The sequence below is a fragment of the Pongo pygmaeus genome, chromosome 1 (genome assembly GCF_028885625.2).
Source record: "Pongo pygmaeus isolate AG05252 chromosome 1, NHGRI_mPonPyg2-v2.0_pri, whole genome shotgun sequence".
Taxonomy (NCBI): Eukaryota; Metazoa; Chordata; class Mammalia; order Primates; family Hominidae; genus Pongo; species Pongo pygmaeus.
The window spans coordinates 96686658-96706022 of NC_072373.2; the positions used below are offsets into that span (position 1 = coordinate 96686658).

Genomic DNA, 19365 nt, shown 5'->3' on the forward strand with positions numbered 1-19365 from the left:
CACTTTGGGAGGCGAAAGTGGGCTGATCACTTGAGGCCAGGGGTTCAAGACCAGTCTGGCCTTCATGATCAAACCCCGTCTCTACCAAAAATACAAAAATTAGCTGGGCATAGGCCAGGTGCGGTGGCTCACGCCTGTAATCCCAGCACTTTGGGAGGCCAAGGCGGGTGGATCACCTTGGGTTGGGAGTTCGAGACTAGCCTGACCAACACGGAGAAATCCTGTCTCTACTAAAAATACAAAAATTAGCTGGGCATGGTGGCGCATGCCTGTAATCCCAGCTACTCAGGAGGCTGAGGCAGGAGAATTGCTTGAACCTGGGAGGCAGAGGTTGCGGTGAGCCGAGATCGTGCCATTGCACTCCAGCCTGGGCAACAAGAGTGAAACTCTGTCTCAAAGAAAAAAAAAAAATTAGCTGGGCTTGGTGGTGCATGCCTGTAATCCCAGCTACTCGGGAGGCTGAGGCACAAGAATCACTTGAACCCAGGAGGCAAAGGTTTCAGTGAGCCAAGATTGCGCCCCTGCATGCCAGCCTGGGCAGCAGAGCAAGACCCTGTTTGAAAAAACAATAAATAAATAAATAAAAATAAAAATAAAAGAACCAGGCCGGGCGCGGTGGCTCACGCCTGTAACCCCTGCACTTTGGGAGGCCAAGACGGGCAGATCACAAGGTCAGGAGATCGAGACCATCCTGGCTAACATGGTGAAACCCTGTCTCTACTAAAAATACAAAAAAATTAGCTGGGCACAGTGGCTGGCACCTGTAGTCCCAGCTACTCAGGAGGCTGAGGCAGGAGAATGGCGTGAACCCAGGAGGTGGAGCTTGCAGTGAGCTGAGATCGCGCCACTGCACTCCAGCCTGGGCGAGAGAGCGAGACTCCGTCTCAAAAAAAAAAAAAGAAAAAAAGAACCTATAAGATAATGAGGCCAGGCACAGTGGCTCACGCCTGTAATCCTAACACGTTGGGAGGCCGAGGCAGGTGGATCACCTGAAGTCAGAAGTTCGAGATCAGCCTGGCCAACATGGTGAAACCTCGTCTCTACTAAAAATACAAAAGTTAGGCCAGGCGCGGTGGTTCACGCCTGTAATCCCAGCACTTTGGGAGGCCGAGGTTGGCGGATCATGAGGTCAGGAGATGGAGACCATCCTGGCTAACACAGTGAAATCCCGTCTCTACTAAAAATACAAAAATTAGCTGGGCGTGGTGGCGGGTGCCTGTAGTCCCAGCTACTCGGGAGACTGAGGCAGGAGAATGGCGTGAACCTGGGAGGCGGAGCTTGCAGTGAGCCGAGATCGCGCCACTGCACTCCAGCCTGGGTGACAGAGCGAGACTCCGTCTCTAAAAAAAAAAAAAAAAAAAAAAATTAGCCGAGCGTGGTGGCAGGTGCCTGTAATCCCAGCTACTCGGGAGGCTGATGCAGAATTGCTTGAACCCAGGGGGTGGAGGTTGCAGTGAGCCGAGATCGCGCCACTGCACTCCAGCCTGGGCAACAAGAGTGAAACTCTGTCTCAAAAAAAAAAAAAAAAAAAATTAGCCGGGCTTGGTGGTGCACACCTGTAATCCCAGCTACTCGGGAGGCTGAGGCACAAGAATCACTTGAACCCAGAGACAGAGGTTTCAGTGTGCCGAGATCACGCCACTGCACTCCAGCCTGGGCAACAGAGCAAGACCCTGTCTCAAAAAACAATAAATAAATAAATAAATAAAAAATAATAAAAATAAAAGAACTAATAAGATAGTGAGGCCAGGCACAGTGGCTCACACCTATAGTCCTAGCACACTGGGAGGCCGAGGCAGATGGATCAGCTAAGGTCAGGAGTTCAAGACCAGCCTGGCCAACGTGGCAAGACCCCGTCTCTACTAAAAATACAAAAATTAGCCGGGCGTGGTGGCAGGTGCCTGTAATCCCAGCTACTTGGGAGGCTGAGGCAGAATTGCTTGAACCCAGGGGCGGAGGTTGCAGTGAGCTGAGATCGTACCATTTCACTCCATTTCCAGCAAAACTTCATCTCAAAAAATAATAATAATTAAAAAAATAAGATAGTGAGAAATTATTGGTGTGACAGCACGAAAGTACAGGAAAGTAGAGAAGTAAGCCCAGCAGTAGGGCTGATTTTACCCTGGGGTCATTTGCTGATTTGGAATTAGTGGCAGAAAACAGGCTGTATGGGGCTGGTGAAGTCCACGCCGGGTGTGGTGGCTCACACTTGTAATCCCAGCACTTTAGGAGGCCAAGGCAGGAGGATGGCTTGAGCTTAGGAGTTTCAGACCAGCCTGGGCAACAGGGCGAGACCCCATTTCAATTTTTTAAAATTAAAAAAAAAAAAAAGGGCCAGGCACGGTCGCTCATGCCTGTAACCCCAGCACTTTGGGAGGCCGAGATGGATGGATCATGAGGTCAGGAGTTCAAGTCCAGCCTGCACAAGATGGTGAGACCCCATCTCTACTAAAAATACAAATATTAGCCAGGCGTGGTGGTGCATGCCTGTAAGCCCAGCTACTCGGGAGGCTGAGGCAGGAGAATCACTTGAACCCAGGAGGCAGAGGTTGCAGTGAGCCGAGATTGCACCACTGCACTCCGGCCTGGGCAATAGAGGGAAACTCATTCTCAAAAAAAAAAAAAAAAGGAGTCCAAATGTCCCCAAAGGTGATAACCTTGGTAAACCACCTTCATGTTTTGGGCTAGGATCTCAAAAGGTTGCACTCCTAGGGGCAACCTGGGAGTAGAATAAATAGAAAATCTAAGGTCCCGCTTGATGCCTCACATCTGTAATCCCAGCACTTTGGGAGGCTGAGGTGAGGATCACCAGAGCCCAGGAGTTGGAGACCAGCTTAGGCAACATAGTGAGACCTTATCTCTACCAAAAATTAAAAAATTAGTTGGGTGTGGTGACATATGCCTGTAGTCTGAGCTACTCTGGAGGTTGATACAGGAGGATCGCTTGAGCCCAAGAGGTTGAGGCTTCAGTGAGCTGTGTTTATGCCACTGAACTCCAGCCTGGGCAACAGGAGTGAGACCCTGTCTCAAAAATAATAATAATACAGACCCAAAATATTAAAAGACCAAAATTAAGAACCAAATGATAGATTTAATACTATGTTAGACTAAACTGAGGAGCAAGTAATAAATTGGAAGAAAGGACAGCAGAAGCTACCTAAAATGAAGAATGGATAAAAAGGAATGAAAAACATAAAAAGAGAGGGTAAAAGGCCTTTGCAGTGGCTCATGCCTGTAACCCCAGCACTTTGGGAGGCCGAGGTGGGCGGATCACCTGAGGTTGGGGGTTCGAAACTAGCCTGACCAACATGGAGAAACCCTCTCTTTACTAAAAATACAAAATTATCCAGGCATGGTGGTGCATGCCTGTAATCCCAGCTACTCGGGAGGCTGAGGCAGGAGAATCACTTGAACCTGGGAGGCAGAGTTTGTGAGCCGAGATCGCGCATTGCACTCCAGCCTGGGCAACAAGAGCAAAACTCCATCTCAAAAAAAAAAACAAAACAAAACAAAAAAGAAAACAAAGACTAGCCTTGACAACATATAAAGTACCCCATCTCTACAAAAATAAATAAATAAATAAGCCCGGGGCCAACGGAGGTGGCTCACGCCTGTAATCCCAGCACTTTGGGAGACAGAGGCAGGAGGATCACCTGAGGTCAGGAGTTCGAGACCAGTCTGGCCAACATGGTGAAACCCCATGTCTACTAAAAATACAAAAATTAGCTGGGCAGGGCCGGGCGTGGTGGCTCACGCCTGTAATCCCAGCACTTTGGGAGGCCGAGGCAGGCAGATCACGAGATCAGGAGATCCGAGACCATCCTCGCTAACACCACAAAACCCCGTCTCTATTAAAAACACACAAAAAAATTAGCCGGGCGTGGTGGTGGGCGCCTGTAGTCCCAGCTACTCGGGAGGCTGAGGCGGGAGAATTGCTTGAACTGGGGAGGTGGAGGTTGCAGTGAGCTGAGATAGCGCCACGGCACTCCAGCCTGGGAGACTCCATCTCAAAAAAAAAAAAAAATTAGCTCGGAGTGGTGTGGCCTGTGCCTATGAGTAGTCCTAACTACTAGGGAAGCCGAAATGGGAGAGTCTGTTGAGGCCAGGAGGTCGAGGCTGCAGTGAGCTATGATGGTGTGCCACTGCACTCCAGCCTGGGCAACAGAGTGAGACCCTGTGTCTAAATAAAATGAAATAATAGAAGAGAGGGTAAGAGACAAAGAGATTACTGGGGGAAAAGTCTAACACGTCTTTATTTGGAGTTCAGGAAGGAGGGAAATAATAGGTAAAACTAATACTTGAAGAGATAATAGCTGATTAATAAATGGACGACAAACCTCAAGCCATTGATTCAAGAAGCTCAACAAACCTCAAGCAAGATTTTTTTTTTTTTTTTTTTTTTTTTTTTTAAAACGGAGTCTCTCTCTATCGCCCAGGCTGGGGTGCAGTGGCGCCATCTCAGCTCACTGCAACCTCCGCCTCCCGGGTTCAAGAGATTCTCCTGCCTCAGCCTCCTGAGTAACTGGAATTACAGGCGCCCGCCAGCACGCCGGCTAATTTTTGTATTTTTAGTAGAGACGGGGGTTTCACCATGTTGGCCAGGCTGATCTCGAACTCCTGACCTCGTCTCGGCCTCCCACAGTGCTGGGTGGCCACAAGCCACCGCACTCGGCCCGCTTTTTGTTTGTTTTTTTTTAAATTAATAATATTTATTTTAATCTGGATGGTGGTTACGTGGACAGAATACGTTTAGACTTAAGATGTTTACGTTCTGCTGTAGTAAATTAAATATCGAAAAAGTACTTATGGAAGGGAGGTAGGTGAGGGATAAAAGTCTACAAGTTGGGTTCAGTGTATACTGCTTGGGTGATGAGTACACCAAAATCTCACAAATCACCACTAAAGAATTTATGTAACCAAGCTGGGCGCGGTGGCTCAGGCCGGTAATCCCAGCACTTTCGGAGGCTGAGGCGGGTGTATCACCTGTTTCCATGGACATGGAAAGCCATGTTTTCCACACTAATTCAATCAATATACTCCTCTCCTATCTAAAACCTGTTTCTCCTGCTTCGAGTTTGTAGACGTGTAGTGTTCATAGTTGCCCAAACTCCGTTTTCCCCATCAACTTCAACTGCTAGTGGCAAAAATGGCTGATATTGGTTGCATTTTTGAGGTAGGAAAATTGGCAAGATATTTTCCTTCAGTGAAGAAACGTAAATTACGTGTGCCGTACAGGGCAATGAAAAAAACTCTGATAGCAGAGGATGGTTTCGATCCATCGACCTCTGGGTTATGGGCCCAGCACGCTTCCGCTGCGCCACTCTGCTATCTAAAGGTAAGCTTTCTCATGATTGTTATAGGACACTACATAGTCGTTGTCCTGACTTCTTTAGTGCCACCTAATGTCTGATCAAAAATTCGTCAGTACTATAGAACCAGTTATTATTGGCTAGTTCCTGACACAGTAGGCATTTTTTATTGGTTCATAAGCCCGGTTTGACAAAGTAAGCCAATAGGCATAAGCGATGGGGTAAGGCGGGAGCCAATCGCGCTGGGTTTTATTGGGACACGCCGGCAAGACGCCTCTTCAGTTGTCTGCCCCTCAGAGGAAGGGGCGGTTGGTGCGGCCTCCATTGTTCGTGTTTTAAGGCGCCATGAGGTAAGGGGGTCGAAGTGGTTGAAAGGTTTCAGGTACTCGACGGAAAACTTTGTGAACGTGGGCCGAAAGAAGTCGGAGTATCTAAAAGGGCCATGTATCCGGGGGCTGGCCAAAAACCTGAGAACTCCTGGTCTAGGATAGTGGGAGAGATGGAGGCCGGTAGAGGCGGGGAAACTTGGGCCCGGGATGGGGTTGGGGCCCAGGAGTGGGGAGGCGGGTTCGACACCTCTGTCTCTGAAGGGTTGCATGAGGGTGTGTCCTTAAGCCCCCGGAGGAGCTCCCCACTTTTCCCCCGCCCCCGTCATCCGGGCTGAGAATGCTGGAGCGAGCCGCATTCATCCTCAGTGCGAAGGCCTTGACATATAGGACATGCCCGATAAATGTGTACGTTAATGAAGAAATGAGCAATCTTTAGCCTCCGAAGTATTAGGATTCGTGTGGCCCAGGATTATGGGTTATTTCGTGTAGGGCTCACTGTCTGAGCCCCATCATTACTTGATGGAGGTTGTGATTAACTTAGAGGAGGTTATGGGGGTGTAACTGGGCACCATTTGGAATGGGGAGAAGTGTAAGTGTGAGTGGGGTCTCTTGCCTACCGTTGGGAGATTCCGAGGGATGAAAGTAGCCAACCTAAAATGATATGGCCGGTGGGTATTCCTTCAATGAGGTCAAAATAAACTCTGCATTTCTAGGGGTGACAGAGGCCGTGGTCGTGGTGGGCGCTTTGGTTCCAGAGGAGGCCCAGGAGGAGGGTGAGTACCAGCTTTTAGCATCTCTGCACTTGGTTGTTAGTTTCTGCTTGTCATCTAAATGGGAGTTTTGAAGTAGACTAATGTCACTTGGTTTTGCGAGAGCCAGCTGTGGTCTTTTCCTACGCTCCTGCTAAATGAATTTGGCCCCACTATGCTAAGAATGATTCTCTCCCTCCTCGGAGACTTTGTCATTCATTCTGAGGACTGACATGTTTTCAAAATTGTTGGCGTGTTATTTACATCTCACTTGATTCCTACCTGGGGAATAATTTGGCTGTTTTTCATGTTTTAGGTTCAGGCCCTTTGTACCACATATCCCATTTGACTTCTATTTGGTGAGTACCTTGGGTTAATGATACACATTTTCTGGTCACTGTTGAAATGGAGCCCAGTATCTCCCAGTTAATGAAGTTAGATGGTGGTTGAAGAGGGCAGGCACAGTGCCTCACGCCTGTAATCTCAGCACTTTGGGAGGCCGAGGCAGACGGATTACCTGAGGGTCAGGAGTTTGAGACAGCCTGGCCAATATGGTGAAACCCCGTCTCTACTAAAAATAAAAAAGTTGGCTGGGCGTGTGTCTAATCCCAGCTACTTGGGAGGCTGAAGCAGGAGAATTGCTTGAACCCGGGAGGCGGAGGTTGCAGTGAACCGAGATGGCACCAGTACAAAAAAAAAGTTGGTTGAAATAGGGAGGGAAAGTGATTTGTGAAAAGACTTGAGGTTTTGAGTCAACTGTGTGTTGCTTTACATACAGAAACAGTGTAAGCATGGTGGGGAGAATAATTTCTTGGCTACTGTTGGCATTAAACATGATTATAATCTTTGTTCTGAACAAGTAATTGTATTTATGGTATATCTGTTACTATAAAGATAGTGATAGCTTAAATTATGGCTATTCCAGCTTGTATCCTTGTTTGAACTTTTTTTTTTTTTTTTTTTTTTTTTTTTGAGACAGAGTCTGACTCCGTCACCCAGGCTGGAGTGCAGTGGTGCAATCTTGGCTCACTGCACTGAACCCGGGAGGCAGAGGAATCAGGACATCTGCCTCCGGGGTTCAAACGATTCTACTGCCTCAGCCTCCTGAGTAGTTGGGATTACAGGCGCCTGCCACCATGCCCAGCTAATTTTCGTATATCTGTTTAGTAGAGACAGGGTTTCACCATGTTGCCCAGGCTGATCTTGAACTCCTGACCTCAAGTGATCTGCCCATCTCAGCCTCCCAAGGTGCTGGGATTACAGGCGTGCGTGACCCACCGTGCCTGGCCTTTGAACAAATGTTTTTTTTTGAGGCAGGGTCTCACTCTGTTGCCCAGGCTGGAGTGCAGTGGCGCAATCTTGGCTTACTGAAACCTCGCTTCCTGTGTTCAAGGGATTCTCCCACCTCAGCCTCCTGAGTAGCTGGGATTACAGGCGTGAGCCACCAAGCCCAGCTAATTGAACAAATTAAGGAGTAAAAACAAGTGTAGAATTTTCTATTTTTAACCTTTTTCTGTCGTAGTAATAGAAAAAACAATCTCTCCTGTATATTACTTTCGGCAAATAGAATGTAGTTGTTTACTTCTGGTTTAGTGTGAAATGGCCTTTCCCCGGGTCAAGCCAGCACCTGATGAAACTTCCTTCAGTGAGGCCTTGCTGAAGAGGAATCAGGACCTGGCTCCCAATTCTGCTGAACAGGTACGTTCTTTTGGCTGTCTTCCAGAAATGTCTCTAAAGCAGTTAAAAGTATCGGTAAAGAGTAACTGTTGGTAATGTTAAGAATGGTGTTAACAGAGCCTGAAATCCACAGAGGGTTTAATTGTTCTCCTTATTTCTCATTGTGGGTGGAGATAGCCAGGTGGATATATAAACAAATTACATATGCATTCTTATTTTTACTGGGGACAAAGAGTTGTTCTCTTCCCATATATTCAAGGCCAGAATGAAGTGTTTTTAAAGCCTTATGTCAGTATTGAGTCAGCTTGTATGGAAGGGATTAGGAGAAAATATTCAAACTCTGAGAAGCTGCTTATAATTTTTCATCTTCAAGTATTGTTTCATGCTGTTTTTCAGGCGTCTATCCTTTCTCTGGTGACAAAAATAAACAATGTGATTGATAATCTGATTGTGGCTCCAGGGACGTTTGAAGTGGTGAGTTTTTGATGATTTAGTTTTAGGAAAGGGCATCTTTGGTAGTGTGGAAATTGCCTTGGCTCTTGACTTCTAATTTTCAGTTGTCTGTTATCCAAAGCCAAGCCTAAAATGAGAAAGTACAGTGGAATTTCTTTGTAGTACTGATCTTGGGGACAAGACTTGTATCATTGTTATGCTAGCTGTGATGTATCAGGCTTTCATGTGGTGGTTTTAGGGGTGATTTCACCTCTGCTACTTCTTAATTTGGGTAACAGGTAGCTGTGTTGTAACAGTTCTGGGAGGACCTAGGCACTTTTTTTTCTTCTAAATTGTTTTTCCCTGAAATCCTTTTTCCAACAGCAAATAGAAGAAGTTCGACAGGTGGGATCCTATAAAAAGGGGACAATGACTACAGGACACAATGTGGCTGACCTGGTGGTGATACTCAAGATTCTGCCAACGTGTGAGTGTGCCTGTTTCTGGTCATGGGAACAGAACATAGCACTTGGATTAGGGGTTTAGGTATCTTTTTTTGTTTTGAGACAAATTCTCCCTCTGTTGGCCAGGCTGGAGTGCAGTGGTGCCATTGTGGCTCACTGCAGCCTTGACCTCTCCACTACAGCAAGTGATCTTTCCACCTTAGCCTCCCGAGTAGCTGGGACTACAGATGTGTGCCACCACACCCAGCTAATTTTTGTATTTTTTGTAGATACAGGGTTTCACCGTGTTGCTCGGGCTGGTCTCAAACTCCTGAGCTCAAGCAATCTGTCCACCTCAGCCTCCCAAAGTGCTGGGATTACAGGCGTGAGCCACTGTGCCCAGCCCTTAGGGATCTTGAAAGCTCAAATTTCTTGTGAGAAAGGATGTTTGTAAGACAAATGTTTTTAGTTTTTGTTTTTGAGACGGATCTCGCTCTGTTGCCTTGGCTGGAGTGCAATGGCGTGATCTCGGTTCACTGCAACCTCCACCTCCTGGGTTCTAGCTGTTCTCCTGCCTTGGCCTCCCAAGTAGCTGGGATTACAGGCAAGTGCCACCACGCCCGGCTAATTTTTCTATTTTTAGTAGAGACGGGGTTTCACCATGTTGGCCAGTCTGGGCTCAAACTCCTGACCTCAGGTGATCCGCCTGCCTTGGCCTCCCAAAGTGTTGGGATTACAGGCGTGAGCCACTGCACCCTGCCTGACAAATGTTTTTTAATGAGTGATAAGGGACAAACGCTGGAGTGTGTGTGTCTGAAAGAATGTATAGCAGGTTACTGTATGGCCATGTTTCTCAACTGGAGGTAATTTGCCACCCAGGGGATATCTGGCAGTATCTGGCGGTACTTTTGATTGTTAAAACAAGGGAGTGCTACTGGCATCAAAAAAGGGTAGAAGCCAGGTGTGGTGGCTGTATTCCCAGCACTTTGGGGCTGAGGCAAGAGGATCAGGAGTTTGACCAGCCTGTGTAACATAGAGAGACCCTGTACCTACAAAAAGAAAAAAATTAGCTGGGCATGGTGGTGCATGCTTTGGTCCCAGCTACTCAGAAGCCTGAGGTGGGGCCAGGTGCAGTGGCTCATGCCTGTAATCCCAACACTTTGGGAGGCCGAGGCCTGGAGTTCAAGACCAGCCTGGCCAACATGGCAAAACTCAGTCTCTACCAAAAATATAAAAATTAGCCAGGCGTGGTGGTGGGTGTCTGTAATCTCCGCTACTTGGGAGGCTGAGGCAGGAGAGTTGCTTGAACCTGGGAGGCAGAGGTTGGAGTTAGCAGAGATCGTGCCAGTGCACTTCAGCTTGGGTGACAGAGTGAGGCCCTGTCATGAAAAAAAGAAAAAAAAAGCAGCAGCCTGAGGTGAGAGGATGGCTTGAGCCCAGGAGGCTGAGGCTGCAGTGAGCTGTGATTGTGCCACTGCACTGCAGCGTGGGTGACAAGAGTGAGACCCTTTCTCAAAAAAAGAAAAAGGATAGAGGCCGTGGATGCTGTTAAACATCCTACGTCCCCATCACCCCAAAGATTTGTCTAGCCCAAAATGTTATTAACTGCCACTGACCTGGAAAACCCTGCTGTAGAAAGAGGATATGAGTACAGGAGGGGTCCTGTTCCCTGAGTCTTCCAATTTTTCTGCCCAGGCCTTGGCTTCCTCTTATAAAAGTATTTATTCTATTACTTACCCTTGCTTCAGCCTTAGATATGGGACAGAAATGAGAGTGCAAAGTAGCTTAGAGATATATAGAAAGTCTAGGTAAATAAGTTATTATAACATTATGTCATTTTCTGTCAATTAGTGGAAGCTGTTGCTGCCCTGGGGAACAAAGTCGTGGAAAGCCTAAGAGCACAGGATCCTTCTGAAGGTTTGCATTTGTTGCTGATTCTGTATTTAGTAGCCATAGGAACCAGGTCTTGTTAATTGTAAGTACACTTTCAACAAAATCAGGTCAGACCAGATGGAAGAGTAAATGCAGAGTTTTATGTTGTGGGAGTTTTTAGCAGGGGCTTCAGGTGTTCAAGGTGTTCAAGGGAGATCTGTCTGATCTCCCTTCTAAAGCTCTGTATTCTAAATTCTCATTCTGGACTTTGTGCTGTTTTAAAAAATCCACCTGTTCCCCCCTACCCTGGATTTAACTTTGGTCATCTAATGGAAATGTGAGTTATAGTTTTTGTTTATTCTGTTTTTTCAGTTTTAACCATGCTGACCAACGAAACTGGCTTTGAAATCAGTTCTTCTGATGCTACAGTGAAGATTCTCATTACAACAGTGCCACCCAATCTTCGAAAACTGGATCCAGAACTCCATTGTTAGTTCTTTTTTTCCATTGCTGGAAAATTTAGGGGATATTCAAAACATGGTATTGTTGCTGTTTAGTTTACTTAGCTTGTTGCTATTCCACATGCAGCTTTCTGGGAATTGAAGAACTTAGGTTTATTCTGAACTCTGCTATCTCCCTCTGTAATTTGGAAATAGTTTTTTATCAGCTTGCTAGTGGAATTTTCAGATGGGGTGACCTAGAAAGCATTTGGAGGGCTTAAAAAGGACTGAGAAAATATTTAGGGAGGGGGATAGGCTTTTGGAGAAAACATCTTGCATGCTTCTAGTGATTTTTAGACAAGTGATTTGCTGATATGAGAAACATGGGGTGGCTTAAAGAATTGCAGAGTTGGTCGGGTGCGGTGGCTCATGCCTGTAATCCCGGCACTTTGGGAGGCCGAGGCAGGCAGATCACCTGAGGTCAGGAGTTGGAGACTATCCTGGTCAACATGGTGAAACCCCGTCTCTACTAAAATACAAAAATTAGTGGGGCATGATGGCAGTTACCTGTAATCCCAGCTACTCAGGAGGCTGAGGCAGGAGAATCACTGAAACTCGGGAGGCGGAGGTTGCAGTGAGCTGAGATCGCACCACTGTACTCCAGCCTGGATGACAGAGCGAGACTCCGTCTATTCTGCCCTCCTTCCAAGTTTTTAGACTGTAGCAGTGGTAATTAGTAGCTTGTTTAATGAAAATGTTTCATCCTGGCCTATCATGCTTGTCTTCTTAGTGGATATCAAAGTACTGCAGAGTGCCTTAGCAGCCATCCGACATGCCCGCTGGTTCGAGGAAAATGCTTCTCAGTCCACGTGAGTCCCTCCCTGACCATTTGGATTAAGATAAACTTTTTAACTGCAGTGAATAGCAGGATACCCCCATACTTCTCTGACAGAACTATTTTGCCTGTGACCTTTTGTCTGGATTTTTATTTTTACCTTAAGTAAGCAAATTAAGATTTAGAGAAAGCAGAGAATGTATAGTTCTGGAAACAGCATAGTCAGCTTCAATTCTGCCTTAGGCGTGGAAATACATGATCATATTGATTTTAATGTTTGGGTCACTGTTACTTTCAGAGTTAAAGTTCTCATCAGACTACTGAAGGACTTGAGGATTCGTTTTCCTGGCTTTGAGCCCCTCACACCCTGGATCCTTGACCTACTAGTAAGTAAAGATGGGCAACTGGAGTTCCTCATCATCCTTATTTACTAGTAGTAGTAGTAGTAGTAGTAGTAGTAGTAACTCTGAAATTGACCAGAGTCTGAAATTTGGTGAAGCTTAAAAGAAATTTTATTGGTAGACAAGTAATCCAATAAAAATTCAACATTTACATGACTCAGAGACATTTGTTTAAAAAAGAAAAAAATTCAGGTTTTTTTTTTGTATATTCAATTAAATGAGTAGTTACTGAGTTATAGTGTCCCATTTTCTTCTCATGATTGCTACCATTTAATCATGGTAGTAGAGAGAAATGAGTGAGCAGCCATTTCAGAATTGCTTCTGAACATGAAAATTTTGGCTAGATTTAGACCTTAATGACCAGTTTTCCTTGTGATGATTTAAGGTTTTAGTTTGATGCCTGTAATTCCAGCACTTTGGGAGGCTGAGGCCAGAGGATCACTTGAAGCCAGGAGTTTGAGACCAGCCTGGGCAAAATAGCGAGACTCTGTCTCTACAAGAGAAAAAAAAAAATTAGCCAGTTGTAGTGGCTTGCACTTACAGTCCTAGCTTCTCAGGAGGCTGAGGCAGGAGGGTTGCTTGAGCCCAGGAGTTCGTGGTTACAGTGAACTATGATTGCGCCACTGCACTCCAGCCTGGGTGACAAAGTGAGGCCCTGTCTCTAAAAAATAAAGTTCTGTTTATCAGAAGTGCCATTTTGATGGCACACCTACTGGATTTATTATTTTTCAGGGCCATTATGCTGTGATGAACAACCCCACCAGACAGCCTTTGGCCCTAAACGTTGCATACAGGTACAGCATGCTTCTTTGGGTTTAGGGTTGGTTGTAAGCTATTTTGTGCATTCCTTTAATACCTCATACCTCCCTGTGTTCTAGGCGCTGCTTGCAGATTCTGGCTGCAGGACTGTTCCTGCCAGGTTCAGTGGGTATCACTGACCCCTGTGAGAGTGGCAACTTCAGAGTACACACAGTCATGACTCTAGAACAGCAGGTATTGGGACAGATATGAACTGAGTTGTTTTGCCCCACTCTTTTGAATACTGCTGGTCAGCAGGTGAAGTGGAATATGGTCTTTACGGGTCAGGAATTTGGGGATTCTGAAAGACTTTGGTCCTGAGATATAAAAAACTGTCTTAATCTCTGTTTTCACAAGGGTATTTATTACTCAAGTAAGGTTCTTCGATTTTCCTTGCTTACTCTCACTTTGCTTTCCTTCAGGACATGGTCTGCTATACAGCTCAGACTCTCGTCCGAATCCTCTCACATGGTGGCTTTAGGAAGATCCTTGGCCAGGAGGGTGATGCCAGCTGTGAGTGGCCACTGTGGGGCAGGGGTTTCGTATTGTAATCTGGTGCAAAGAAGCTGTACACTACTTAAATGTCTTTAATATTTCCACGCTGTGGATAATGACTTTTATGCTGGGCTACTTGTCTAAATCACCTTTTTCTCTTTCCTAGATCTTGCTTCTGAAATATCTACCTGGGATGGAGTGATAGTAACCCCTTCAGAAAAGGCTTATGAGAAGCCTCCAGAGAAGAAGGAAGGAGAGGAAGAAGAGGAGAATACAGAAGAACCACCTCAAGGAGAGGAAGAAGAAAGCATGGAAACTCAGGAGTGACATTCCCTTCACTCCTTTTCCTACCCAAGGGGGAAGACTGGAGCCTAAGCTGCCTGCTACTGGGCTTTACATGGTGACAGACATTTCCGTGGGATAGGGAAGATAGCAGGAAGAAAAGTAAACTCCATAAACTCCATAGAAGTGTCATTCCACTGGGTTTTGATATTGGTTTAGCTGCCAGTCTCCCATTTGCGACCTATGCCATCCATCTATAATGGAGGATACCAACATTTCTTCCTAGTATTCTAGAATCCCCAACTCCTGAAAACTCCTCTGTCAACTAATACTTTGCTGTTGAAATGTTGTGAAATGTTAAGTGTCTGGAAATTTTTTTTTTCTAAGAAAAACTATTAAAGTACTTCCTAGTAGGGCTCTTGGTCTTTTTGGTTGGTGTTTTTTGTTTTTTTGCATGTGGCAACCTTTTTTGCTTTTTGCTTTGTATACTCTTTCGTTGAAAATGATACTTGAGTCTTTTAATTATAAATGCTCAGATCACAATTTGAAGCTGTCTTTGAATTAAAGTACAGACTCCTGGAACCTTTCCATATACCAGAGTAAACTAGAATATCGTTTTAAGTATTTATTGAATAAAATGATTCTATCAACACTGCTATTGTATTCAAGCCAGTGCAATAAAAAAGTGGGTGGACAGAGGTCATTCACTTTGACTTTGCCTGCCCTCTCCAAATCCCCAGTGTAAACAGGAAAATGAGAAGTCACAGGTAGAGGACGTGCTGCCCAGGCCCATGTAACCAGGCATGTAACATACAAAGGAAGCCCCTCTGGTTAACTAGGCCTGAAGAAGGTAAGCCTCAAGTATGCAGCTTAAAAAAAAAAAGTAGAGGCCTCAGCTCATTTGTGGAAGGAAGCAAGAGCCATAATTAATGTAAGTCCTTGGGAACCTCATTCAGGCTGTGTGTAGGTTTCCTGGGGCCCCTACGTAAATGGGTAAGACGAAGTGCTTCAAACAAACTGTACGGCTCCCTTTTTAGTGTCTGAAGGTCTACGGGGACTATCTCCTAGGATCTTTGCATGTCTGTTGAAACAAGGCAGCTGGGAAACAGTACTTGTGCTATTGAGTCCATAGGCTCATCTGTTATTTGCTTGGGGAGCCAGGGGGGTAAATTCCCGAATCCAGCATTGCTCTCCTGCGGGCTGTTTCCTTGGCAACACTGTGGTTTAGCCGCCTCAGTCGTTCCTACAAGACAAGGAAGGTTTGGAATCTTAATAACTGCTGTGAAAGACTAGAGTGTAAGTGAACTAGGTGCTGAAAAATACCGGGCTTGGTCTACCTCAAAGTCAGTCTTCTAAAGTATATATAAGAATGTAGGCTGGGCGTGGTGGCTCACACCTGTAATCCCAGCACTTTGGGAGGCTGAGGTGGGTGGATTACCTGAGGTCAGGAGTTCAAGACCAGCCTGACCAACATGGTAAAACCCGTCTCTACTAAAAACTACAAAAAAATTAGCTGGACATGGTGGCAGGCGGTTGTAATCTGAGGCAAGAGAATCGCTTGAAACCGGGAGGTGGAGGTTGCAGGGAAATGAGATTGCACCACTGCACTCCAGCCTGGGTGACAGAGGGAGAACTCCGTCTCAAAAAAAAAAAAAGAATGTAGGCCAGGCATGGTGCTCATGCCTATCCCAGCACTTTAGGAGGAAGTGGCAGGAAGATCACTTGAGCCCAGTTTGAGACCAGCCTGGGCACCATAGTGATATCCTGTCTTTTTTTTCTGAGACGGAGTTTTGCTCTTGTTGCCCAGGCTGAAGTGCAATGGTGCGATCTCAGCTCACTGCAACCTCCGTCCCCCGGGCTCAAGTGATTCTTCTGTCTCAGCCTCCCAAGTAGGTGGGATTACAGGCATGCGCTACCATGCCCAGCTAATTTTGTATTTTTAGTAGAGATGGGGTTTCTCTATGTTGGTCAGGCTGGTCTCCAACTCCCAACCTCAGGTGACCCACCCGCCTTGGCCTCCCAAACTGCTGGGATTACAGGCAAGAGCCACCTTGCCCAGCCGATCCTGTCTTTTTATTTAAAAAAAAAAAAAAATGGCCAGGCAGGCCGGGTGCAGTGGCTCACGCCTGTAATCCCAGCGTTTTGGGAGGCCCAGGCAGGTGGATCACTTGCATGCAGGAGTTTGGGACCAGCCTGGGTAATATGGCGAAATCCTGTCTCTAGAAAAAATACAAAAATTAGCTGGACATGGTGGTGCATGCCTGTAGTCCCAGCTACTCGGGAGACTGAGGTGGATGGATCGCTTGAGCCTGGGAGGTAGAGGCTGCAGTGAGCCGTTATCATGCCACTGCACTCCATCCTGGGTGACAGATCTTGTCTCATAAAAATAAACAGCCAGGTGTGGTGGCTCACTCCTGTAGTCCCAGCACTTCGGGTGGCCAAGGTGGGAAGTGGGAAGCTCACTTGAGCCCAGGAGTTCCAGACCAGCCTGGGCAACATGGCAAAACCCTACTTCTAGAAAAAAATACAAAAATTAGCTGGGCGTTGTGCACGCTTGTAGTCCTAGCTACTCGGGAGGCGGAGGCAGAATGGCTGGAGACCAGGAGGCGGAGGTTGCAGTGAGCTGAGATTGAGCCACCGCACTCCAGCCTGGGTGACAGAGGGAGACGGTCACACACACACACAAGAATGTAAATGGCAGCAACTGAATACTGAGAATAAGACGAATTTTTCAAGTACTGGGAGAAGTGAATTTCCCTTTCCCCAAAGAGTTTTAAAATTACAGTGGCTTTCACTGTGTTGAGGACTTACAAAAAAGGGCAAAGAATCACTGTTGGTATGATATTCTTTTACCTGAGCATTTTGTAGAATGTTGTTAACCAAGACAACGCGTCGCCGGGCATTAAGTAGTTTCTTAACATAGGGGTCAAGATCCAGGGCCACCTTCTGATCCTCATTTATGCGGCACAGTTCTGGGGATGGAAGTAAGGTGCAGCTAAGAGCTAACGGTTCATCTGTTGTTCTGAGGGAAAGCAGGCTGGTAATGGGATGGAAAACACTTGCACCCAAACGGGCCACAGCCATTAGAGATTTAAGACATCCCTGAAAGGAGGAGTCCTTTGGCAGCCCTGATGCCCTGGAAACAAGTGACAGAAATTCAGCCCAGGGGTTGGCAAAAACCTAAGGTCCTGAAAGTGGGCTGAAGGATTCCGGGTACACAGGGATGCTCACTCACCTGTGGCTAGGTTGTCAATTTGTTCCCGGAGCTCTACCTGGCTCTCTCTGCAAAGAGGTACAAGGCCTACAAGGTCAGGCAGCTACTGGAGCTCAGGAAACGAACTCCCCTACGTATTTACCAAGTATTGAGAGAAGCCGGCCTCCGCCGAACCCTCCACCTGCGGCCTTCCGCCTGTCCTCCCCGCCTCGAATCAGTTTCCTAAATTTATGCCCACTCCCAGCCAGAACACTTTCTTGGCCCCGCCCCTACAAAGCCAGAGAGACAGGCCCCGCCCCCAACTTCCCTCTCGGACACCTGACGGCGTGCACGTGAGAGTCGAGCTGCTGCACAGCGGGTCGCAGGAACTCCAGCAGTCCTTCGGCGAAGAGGTCGCGGCCTGTGGGCCCCGCCACCGGGGTCCCTGCCCCCGACACAGCGGCGGAACCAGCCCCCGCCATCACGAACTATCCTGACGCCCGGAACCTGCCGCGAGGGCCGCCGGGAACCGGAGCCGCGCCGCACTGCCCCGCGAGGGGGCGCCCGGGAAATGCTGTCTCCACCAAGACGCTGGGGTTTCTGGGAAATGGAGTCTGGAGCGAGCCGGGCGGGGAGGAGGGCCAGGCCATAGGAGTAGAGGCCTTGTGGCTGGTCTTGAAAATCTCCAAAGGTCAGGTTGTAGAAAGGAACCAGTTTTTGGAGTGGATACTTTTTGTTTTCTCTAAAGCTGAAAATAAACGCGAATAACTTAAGTTGTCCATAGCCTTCCCATGTTAACTTTATGAGATAGCCGGGCATGGTGGCGGGCACCCAGCTACTCGGGAGGCTGAGGCAGGAGAACCGCTTAAACCCGGGAGGCGGAGGTTGCTGTGAGCCGAGATTGCGCCACTGCACTCCAGTCTGGGCAACAGAGAGACTCCGCCTCAAAAAAAAAAAAAAAAGAAGCAACCCAAACCAAACGAAAACAAACCAAAAACAAAAACAGTTTATGAGAAAGCCACATTATATTCATAGTATCGTTTTCTATTTCTAAAGAGTTTATTGTGGTTGGTTGTTTTTAAGACAAGGTTTCTCTCTGTCGCCTAGGCTGGAGTGCAGTGCCGCGATCTTGGCTTACTGTAGCCTTCACCTCCTGGGGTCAAGAGGTCCTCCTGCTTCAGCCTCCCAAGTAGCAGGGACCACAGGTGTTAGCCACCATGCCTGACTAATTTTTTATTTTCTGTAGAGAAGAGGTCTCACTATGTTTGTTGCCCAGACTGGTCTCGAACTCCTGGGCTCAGGTGATCCTCCCACCTCAGCCTCCTAAATTGCTGGGATTACAGACGTGAGCCACCACGCCTGGTCTGTTTCTAAAGAGTATATTTTTAATGGCATTAAATATGTACAAAACTGCATGTATCCGAATTTCATTCCTTGTTAAGGCTGAATAATATAAACATGCAGGCGGGGTATGGTGGCTCACTCCTGTAATCCCAGCACTTTGGGAGGCTGAGGCGGGAGGATCACCTGAGCCCAGGAGTTCGAGATCAGTCTGGGCAACAAACCGAGTGAGACTCTGTCTCTACAGGAAATAAAAAATTAGCCAGGCGGCCGGGTGCGGTGGCTCCCGCCTGTAATCCCAGCACTTTGGGAGGCCGAGGCGGGTGGATCACGAGGTCAGGAGATCGAGACCATGGTGAAACCCCGTCTCTACTAAAAATACAAAAAATTAGCTGGGTGCGGTGGCGGACGCCTGTAGTCCCAGCTACTCGGGAGGCTGAGGCAGGAGAATGGCGTGAACCCAGGAGGCAGAGCTTGCAGTGAGCTGAGATCGCGCCACTGCACTCCAGCCTGGGCAACAGAGCAAGACTCCATCTCAAAAAAAAAAAAAAAAAAATTAGCTAGGCATGGTGGCTCACAGCTGTGGTCCCCACTACTTGGGGGGCTGAAGTAGGAGGACCGTGAGCCTAGGAAGTTGAGGCTACAGTGAGCCAAGATCGTGGCACTGCATGCACTTCAGCCTGGGTGACAGGGCGAGACCCTGTCTCAAAAAATAAAAATAAATTTTTTTTTTTTTTGAGACCGAGTCTCGCCCTGTCACCCAGGCTGG

General features: G+C 47.2%; 2 protein-coding genes and 1 non-coding gene across 4 annotated transcripts; 1 reads left to right on the top strand and 2 right to left on the bottom strand.

Annotated features, from left to right (window-relative positions):
• Positions 1 to 5255: 5255 nt before the first annotated feature.
• On the bottom strand, positions 5256 to 5327 carry TRNAM-CAU (transfer RNA methionine (anticodon CAU)). The gene has a single exon. It is a non-coding gene; the product is annotated as a tRNA-Met (tRNA).
• Positions 5328 to 5501: 174 nt separating this feature from the next.
• Positions 5502 to 14479, top strand: ILF2 (interleukin enhancer binding factor 2). Its single transcript, XM_054442800.2, has 14 exons — positions 5502 to 5659; positions 6352 to 6411; positions 6704 to 6746; positions 7981 to 8085; positions 8461 to 8538; positions 8881 to 8983; positions 10791 to 10856; positions 11184 to 11300; positions 12042 to 12120; positions 12385 to 12472; positions 13220 to 13281; positions 13366 to 13480; positions 13708 to 13798; positions 13947 to 14479. The coding sequence occupies exons 1-14, from the start codon at positions 5655 to 5657 to the stop codon at positions 14105 to 14107; spliced, it is 1173 nt and encodes a 390-aa protein (XP_054298775.1). The 5' UTR covers positions 5502 to 5654; the 3' UTR covers positions 14108 to 14479.
• A 195-nt stretch (positions 14480 to 14674) lies between these two features.
• Positions 14675 to 17836, bottom strand: SNAPIN (SNAP associated protein). Of its 2 annotated transcripts, XM_054443008.2 has the most exons (4): positions 17595 to 17836; positions 17298 to 17344; positions 16916 to 17034; positions 14675 to 15305 (listed from the first exon to the last, which is right to left on the bottom strand). In XM_054443008.2, exons 1-4 carry the CDS (start codon positions 17735 to 17737, stop codon positions 15204 to 15206), a joined length of 411 nt encoding a protein of 136 aa, XP_054298983.1. In that variant the 5' UTR covers positions 17738 to 17836; the 3' UTR covers positions 14675 to 15203. The 2 variants fall into 2 exon arrangements, with proteins under 2 accessions (XP_054298983.1, XP_054298898.1); XM_054442923.2 differs by lacking the exon at positions 17298 to 17344 and having other exon boundaries at positions 16916 to 17084; positions 17595 to 17791.
• Positions 17837 to 19365: the final 1529 nt, after the last annotated feature.

What these genes read in the sequence shown, in the direction of transcription:
- SNAPIN (XM_054442923.2), bottom strand. Translation starts at nt 17,737, where the DNA reads ATGGCGGGGGCTGGTTCCGCCGCTGTGTCGGGGGCAGGGACCCCGGTG. An exon ending in TCTCACGTGCACGCCGTCAG is followed by an intron (nt 17,085 to 17,594) that starts GTGTCCGAGAGG and finishes GCTTTCCCTCAG; the next exon opens with AACAACAGATGAACCGTTAG. An exon ending in ACATTCTACAAAATGCTCAG is followed by an intron (nt 15,306 to 16,915) that starts GTAAAAGAATAT and finishes CTTGTCTTGTAG; the next exon opens with GAACGACTGAGGCGGCTAAA.
- ILF2 (XM_054442800.2), top strand. An exon ending in CTCCAGGGACGTTTGAAGTG is followed by an intron (nt 8,539 to 8,880) that starts GTGAGTTTTTGA and finishes TTTTTCCAACAG; the next exon opens with CAAATAGAAGAAGTTCGACA. An exon ending in CCAGGAGGGTGATGCCAGCT is followed by an intron (nt 13,799 to 13,946) that starts GTGAGTGGCCAC and finishes TCTCTTTCCTAG; the next exon opens with ATCTTGCTTCTGAAATATCT.